Source organism: Chrysochloris asiatica, unplaced genomic scaffold (assembly GCF_000296735.1).
Source record: "Chrysochloris asiatica unplaced genomic scaffold, ChrAsi1.0 scaffold00017, whole genome shotgun sequence".
NCBI classification, from domain to species: domain Eukaryota; kingdom Metazoa; phylum Chordata; class Mammalia; order Afrosoricida; family Chrysochloridae; genus Chrysochloris; species Chrysochloris asiatica.
In genome coordinates this window covers 19792002-19800227 of record NW_006408535.1, presented here as the reverse complement: position 1 = coordinate 19800227, position 8226 = coordinate 19792002, and the positions used below count along the sequence as shown (strand labels likewise).

General features: G+C 36.6%; 1 protein-coding gene across 1 annotated transcript in view; it reads right to left on the bottom strand.

Moving 5' to 3' along the window:
• The window catches only part of LOC102824401 (serine/threonine-protein kinase D1-like), a 430645-nt gene that overhangs the window by 129722 nt on the left and 292697 nt on the right, over positions 1 to 8226 (bottom strand). The window contains 2 exon segments of the mRNA XM_006835370.1: positions 4036 to 4196; positions 6278 to 6409. Of these exon segments, the coding sequence (XP_006835433.1) occupies positions 4036 to 4196; positions 6278 to 6409 (293 nt within the window).

The window sequence follows — 8226 nt, the reverse complement described above, 5'->3', positions numbered from 1 at the left end:
ATTGCATTAGGCAAATCTGCTGCACAAGACCTTTTTAAAGTGTTGAAAAGCCAAGATGTCAGCTTGAGGACTAAGGTGTGCCTGACCCAAGCCATAGTATTTTCAATAACCTCATATGCATGTGAAAACTGGACACTGAATAAGGAAGACTGTAGAAGAATTGATGCTTTTGAGTTACAGTGCTGGAGGAGAATACTGAAATTTCCACAGGCTGCCAAAAGAACCAATAAATCTGTTTTGGATGTAGTGCAGCCAGAGTGCTTCTTGGAGGCCAGCATGGCCAAACTTCACCTCTCATACTTTGGACATGTTGTCAGGAGGGACCACTCGCTGGAGAAGGATATCATGTTTGGTAAGGTAGAGGGTCAGAGAAAAAGAGGAAGACACCCAGTGAGATGGATTGGCAAAGTGGCAGCATTAGTGGGCTCAAGCTTGGCAACAATTGTGAGGTTAGCCCAGGACCGGGCAGTGTTTCATTCTGTTGTACATAGCGTCCCTATGAGTCAGTACTGACTCCATGGTACCTAACAACAACACCATAACTCAAATACATCAATTCTTCTCAGTTCCTCTATATTCAATGTCCAACTTTCACATGCATATGAGTTATTTAAAATACCATGGCTTGGGTGAGGTGTACCTTAGTCCTCAAACTGATATGTTTGTTCTTGAACACTTTAAAGAGGCCTTGTGCAGCAGGTTTGCCCAATGCAATATGTCATTTGATTTGCTGCATCCATGAGTGTTGATGGTTGATCTAAGCATAAAGAAGTGTTTGACAATTTCAATCCTTTCTCCCTTTGTTTTTATTGTTGTCAAATACCGTCAAGTTGGTTCCAACCCATAGTCACCTTGTATAAGGTTTCTGAGGAGTGGTTGGTGAGCTTGAATCACCTACCTTGCGGATTAAACTGACTTTAAAATCTAGTGCATTAACCCACAGCACCACACCATGACTCCATTTTGTCCATTTATATGGATGCTATTTTTTTGTCCAGTGGTGAGGATTTTTGTTTCCTTAACAATGAAATACAACACATAAGGCTTTGGTCTTTGATCTTCATTAGTAAGTATTTTAAGTCCTCTTCGCTATCAGCAAGGAAGGTGCATCCCCTGCATATTGCAGATTGTTAATGAGTCTTCCTCCTATCCTGAAGCCTTATTTTTCTTCATATAATCCTGCTTCTCATTTGATTTGCTCAGTATATGGATTGAATAAGTATGGTGAAAGAATATAACCCAGGCACATATCTTTCCTAATTTTAAAACATTCAGTGCTCCCTTGTTCTATTGGAACAACTGCCTCTTGGTCTATGCCCAGGTTCCTAATGAGCACAATAAAGCGTTCCAGAATACTAATCCTCTGCAATGTTGTCCATAGTTTATCATGAGCAACACAATTGGAAGCCTTTGTGTAGTAAATAAAGCACAGGTAAACACCTTTCTGGTATTCTCTGCTATCAGCCAAGATCCATCTGATGTCAGCAATGATATCCCTCATTTCACATCCTCTTCTGGATCCAGCTTGAAGCTTTGGAAGTTCTCTGTTAATGTATGGTTGTAGATATTTTGTAATTATTTTTAGTAACACTTTACTTGTATGTGATATTAATGATATTACCTGATGATTTCAGCTTCCAGGTTTAGTTATTATGACAAAGGGTGTTAAAAATCTGCTTGTAACTTTCAGCGTATGTGTGTATATATTTCTGTTGGATATATGACTTGGGGTGCAATTTCTAAGTCACATAATATGCATTTGTTTAGCTTTAGAAGATAACTGCCAGAGAGTTCTCTAAATGTACAACCACTGTACAGTCTTGATAAATGCATGCAAGTTCTAGATGCTCTATACCTTCACTAATACTTGATTATCCCCCTCCCCAAATGCGCAGATACCTTTAAATTCCTGATAGTTAATGACTTTGATTATATTTTCATTTTTATTGATTATCTTTTTCTTTTTAAATAAATTGTAACTTTTTTTAAAGCTTTTATTGTGAACTGAATGATAGTTTACTTGGAGAAACCTCAGTTTTACACTCATCATTTCATTGCAATGCTTACAATCTCCTCTGTGCATTATCATTTAACAGTATTTGCTTCTATTCCCTATGTGTTTATTATTTTATTATTATTTTTTTTTTGGTGGGGGGAGGATGTACACAAAAACACTCAAGAACATGTATAATCATTTAAACAACCAAAGGACACATTCTGTAAGCCTGCCTCCTGGCCATCAGCACCTGAATGCCAGCACACAGCCTTTCTCTTTCCATGACTCTAGAGTCCTCAGCTGCTTTGTTTCTCCATGTCCTCATCTCTGCCTCCATCTCTGGTGTCACTGTTCCTCTGGATAGGGTCCCACATTCCGCTTGTACTCATCTCCCTTGATGGTACTAGAGCTCTCTATTCCTGGCCTGTAAGATTAACTACTCCCTTCTTTAATTACAAAACTTCTACCTTTACAGTTGTGACAGTAGCAATTAGTCATGTAATTTTGGGGGCTAATTACCTAATTATGTATCTATTGTAATGACATGTCACCTTAGTTAAGAATTTTAGATTTCTTCTGTGGTATTATACAAAGAAAAATCCTTTTTCTGATAAAAAATGAAAACAAGATACAACTAATTTATCATTTTGTTTCTTAAATGTTTGTATTTTAAACAGTATGGATCTTAATGACTATATTTATGATACCAGAGTAAGAAACAAACTTGTAAAATCAGTACTTGCAAAAATTCAAACTCAGTTAAGGATCAAAGTGTTGGGAACATGAGAAGTTATTTTTAAAGCCATTATTCTTATCTTTGCATCTATAAGCAAGAATATCACTAATTCCAATGAATACAACTGTATGTACTACTATAAACACATAGAATCACATACTTGCACCCTAAATAGTAACAAAAACATAATATATTCCTCTGCTTAATAGTGGCTATATTACCCACCTCTCCCCTACAGGTTTACTGAATGAAGGACTGAAAATACAAGAAATGCCCTGGAAGAAATCATTGGAAAACCTGACTATAGCATTTTCCTACTTAATAAAATTAAGTCATTTGGGTTATATGTATGTATGGCTTATACTTTGTCAAAATTTAGGTGACCTAAGAATCACAATAAAATATTTTCTAAACAACAAGAAATTAATTAATACAAATTTGTAGCAAGATCTTCAAAATCCATTGTCCTTCTCCACTTCAAAAGGTATTTATTTAACTGAAGTGTTTTAATAATCTTTTATTATTTCTTTTTAATTGTTCTTTCCAATACTAGACTATCAAGAGTCCTTGGAGGATCCATTGGCAGAGTGTTTGTGTGTGGAGAGAATGTGGAAAATTTCTAATATCAACCTCAAACCATCAGATTATTTTAGAATAATGTCTTTATTTAAAAAAATTCACATTATTACTTCAATCTATTTATTGAATGCTCAGAAAAAATTATTTAAATTTCTTAAAGAATTCTTAAACCGTATCTATAAGATACGTGTTTTAGAAATAATGGAAACATTTAAAAATTTTAACTGCTATTTGTCTCACAGAATTTGACAAATACTTGTCATTCTGCCATCATACCTGCAAAGATATAAGTGGCACCAAGCAATAAAAGACTTTCATATTGTCATATGAGCAAATTTCACATTTTCCCTGGAATAAAGAATCTGTTAATACCAATAATTACTCTAATAATCTTCAAATAGGGACATATTTTATCTCTGATGCTCAAATTTTCCCAAGCTATGTTTTGCAACATTAACACATTATTGTGTACTGTTCTGGCCCTCTGACCATGATGATTCCTCACATATTTTATAATTCCATTGGGAGATAAAAGCAAACTTCAAAGCTGTTAGATACTTAATGAAGCACTGACCAATCTATAGCACAAGACCTGAAGAAATGCAGTTATGAATATTCTGACCGTGTCCTCCCTTCTAGCACACTGTTTTTGATTGACACCGCTATCACATCTTCCCACAGATTTCTCATGTAAATGGGAAAATCGATAAGCAGGAGACCATACCAGAAGGGGCTCATCAGGGGCACTGGTGGAGAGCTCAGCAGACGCCGTGCGGACAGGGCCTAGTCCAGTGAGGGAAACATTTGAGAGGCGTCTCCGCCTCACTCCGCTACAATTGTTGGGGATTTTAAATGCACATCTCTTGTGGTAATTCAGACCACATCCTGTGAAGAGAAAACAAAAATGACTTTGGTACAACCATAAGCTAAAGGCTATTTCAGTCATAGTGGTAAATTATGAATTTTCAAAAACATGATTACTTGTAGTTTTCTTGAACCCAAATAAACCAAACCTACTGCTGACTCCAACTCTTATGAAGGACAGAGTAGAACTGCTCCTTAGGGTTTCTGAGATTGCAAATCTTTACAGGTGCAGATACCCTTGTATTTCTCCCAAGAGTAGCTAGTGGGTTTGAACAGTCAACCATATGTTTAACAGTCCAATGTCTAACCCACAGGGCTACCAAGGCTCCTTTGTTTTCTTAAAGCTATGTGGAAATTAAGGAGCTCTGGTAGCACAGTGGTTACGAATCGGGCTGCAAACCTTAAGGTCAGCAGTTCGAAACTACCAGCCACTCTGCGGGAGAAAGATGAAGCTTTCTGCTCCCGTAAAGATTTACACCCTCGGAAACCCTGTACAGGGTCGCTATGGGTCAGAACCGACTTGACGGCACTTAGCAACAATGCGGAAATCAAAATTTTCTTTTGAGCTCTTCCTTATTTTCTTCCCAATCTATGTATGAGCTGATTTGGGATTCTGATTTTAATGAATGAGTTCAGCAACAACCCTAATTATCATTATTTTCTAGTGTTCTGTGATACGGGAGACTTGGACTTTGAGGGAGGTCGCAACAAAATTAGAAATAGGTTATCAAAGTTATTTTTAGTTGTCACAAGTTCTAATGTGACTGGACATCTACAGAGAAAATTAATCATTTTGTATCACAACCTCTGGGCACCAATGATTTGAATTCTGGCTCAGTAATTTGCTGCATTTAAGACTTTGGACAAATGACTTTTTCAACTCAATTTCCTCATTATCATTTAAAAAATGATAATAACTACTCTGTAGAGTTAATAAGAAAATATGTAAAATACCTCATCTGCTGGTTTTGACATAAAAACCCATTATTATCAAGTTGATTTCAACTCACAGTGACCCTATTAGACAGAATAGGACTGCCTCATAGGGTTTCCAACATTGCAAATCTTAATATATGCATACTGTTACATGTTTCTTCTGCATAGTGGTTGGTGGGTTTGATCTTTTGGTTAACAGATGAGTGCTTAACCACTGTGCTGTATTTGGGTTTCTCTTTGGCATAATGTTGTTAGGTGCCTTCAAGTCAGTTCCAATTCATAGCCCCATAAAGGGTTTCCAAGGAATAGCTGGTAAGTTTGAACCGCTGACTACTTTGCGGTTAGCAGTCCAATGCTTATTCTTCACCTCAACACCAGGACTTTGGCATAATAGGTCCTCAATAATTAGAAGCATATGTTTAAACTAGGAAGATACCATTTTTCTTTTAGTATTTCTATTATTCATAGTTCTGTCATGTAGCATGAATTTCTCTATGTGTCTGTCACACAACAGGTCAAGAACATTTTCCTAACATTTCTTGCTCCTGATTTTTCTCCTCATGATGACAGAAATTCAAAAATTGTGGTTAGCCTATTTATAAGTCATAAGGTTATCGCTTGGTCATATTGCTTGACTCAAATAGTTCTTCCTTTAAACCAAAGGAAGCACTGATCACTTGGTTAGAGCTCTTAAAGATTATATAATGGCATTCTAGCAATTTGAATTGTGCAGTGGGGTTGATAAAATATAACATAGGTGTACAAATGCAGGTAGAAATTCCAGTCTGACACTCAAGAACTGTGTGACTTTGGATGGCTTGATTAACCTCCTGAATTGCAGTTTATTTCAACAAATAGTTACTGAATGCCTACCATTCCATATTCTGGTACAATTAAGATGCATATTATATTTTCAGTGTGTTACAATATCCCCAACAACATATGAGAGAAAAATATGAAAAAAATATGAGGATTGGGGTTTCCAGATCAAACTACAATATTCATTCATTATAAATTTTCCTGCTAGAGACAGGAAATTTAAAGAAATGACCAGAACAAATGCCTGGTACATACTTTTGGGGGAAAGATGGCACTGTTGTAGAGGGTACAAAATAAGGCAATAACTTATGCATGTATTCAACTTGGTGAGGAAAAAAGAAATTTACCTTCACATTTCAGGCCTTGACGTACTAGCCCCCACAGCATTTCTCCACAGTGATCACAGAAGGCTGGAGCTCGGTACGAATGAACAAATAGAGTATGGGGACGGATCTGAAAGTCTTCGAAGGTGGCAGAAGCTGTAAAAAGAGCAATGTTGAAATTAAACTGAATGGATACCGTGGCCAATCAGTATCCAAACAGGGCCCAGTGTTATTATCCACAGGCATTTTGACTCCAAATTTGGTGCCCTTTTCACTGTATCACTGCTGCATCTTGACCACCCCAACTCTGCCCAGGAAGTTAAATCCAATATCCCCAGGTTTCAGGGGAACACACCTCCCCACCCCTAGTAGATGCCATGGAATCAGGGCTTCAAATCTGTTTCTTCTTCTTGTACCCTTTGTTGAGAATTTGCATTTATGTCCCAGTAAATCAGAATTCAAATGGATTCTTCACTTCTGTACTTCAGAGAAGCTTCCAATTATTTAAAAGAGCACAATATTCAAGGACACTTAGCTTTTGAGTAAGGAATATTTACTTGTTATTTTTGTTGAATCAAACTGTTACTTGGTTTAAAGGTTACTTTGGAGACTAGTTTTGATTCAGGTTGAAAGGGCCATATTCTCAGGGACTCCTCTAGTCTCAATAAATCCAGCTAGTCTTGATTAAGAAGTTGAAGTTCAATTCAACATTTTCTTCCTTTCTGTCAGGATCCATCTATTGTGTGTCTGATCAGTATGTTTGATAGTGGCAGCTAAACATCATCTAGTTCTTCTGGTTTCAAGGTATACGAGGCTATAGTTCATGGAGACAATTATTCCTACAGTCCCATTTCTTTTGATTCTTAGTTTTCTTTCTTTCTCTTTTGTTCTAGATGAATAGAGACTAACAGTTATATCTCCATGGCTACTTGTACTGTTTTAAGATCCTAACCAAGACTATGTTGTTGTTAATTGCCATCGAGTCAGTTCTGACTCAAAGTGACATTATATAGGGTTTCCAAGGAGTGCCTGGTGGGTTTGAACAGCCACTGTGGTTAGCAGTCCAGTGATTATTCTACAGCGCTACACCAGGACTCACCATACTGGGCAGTAAAACACAGACTTGAAGAACTATATTATGCCAGCTGACCAGATTGTCACACAATGCCATGAGTCTAAAGGAAATTTAAAAAATTTATGTATTGTTTTCATCCTTGAACCTTGAATAAAGGTACTCTCTAGGATAAGCACTAGACCACATGGTGGACTTGAACTACAAAGTGGGCAGTTAAACCCACCAGCTGCTCCTTGGAAAGCCTATACAGGGTTGCTATAAGGTCAGAACCCATTCAGTGGCAATTAACAGTAACAATTCAAATGAATGTGTCTTATTAGTGAAAATCATCTATCAACTTAATAAAGCTTTGATTTTACTCAACTTGAAAACTGTAAAAAGATAATGAAAATAATAAGAATAAGCAAAAACTTTATTGAGCTGAAATATATTTCCAGACTGACTCAATGGCACTTAATAACAACAATATATTTCCAAAGAATTAGTCATTGGTATTGTAAAATTTGATCATCTGATCTTCAATGTTCACCTCACCAAGGCCATATTTCTAAACTATCAATTCGTTTTTGGTTCTGACTTTCACATTCCAATCACCAGTAATTATCAATGATTCTTCATTTTAAAAAACTTTTTTATTGTAAATTGAGTGAACGTTAACAGAGCAGATCATCAGTTTCAATTCAACAAAACATATATTTTGCTTCATTACAGTGATTGTAATCCCCTCCATGTACCATCAGTTAACAATATTTAACTCTATTCATTTTAACGCTTGCATTCCTCTCCATGTCGCCCACTACCTTCATCTTTCCTCTGAGAGTCTCACTCTTGTTGTATATTTCCTGCCCCATCACCCATGTAAATATGTGATTACCCTAAAGTCTGTGAATAATTTTCC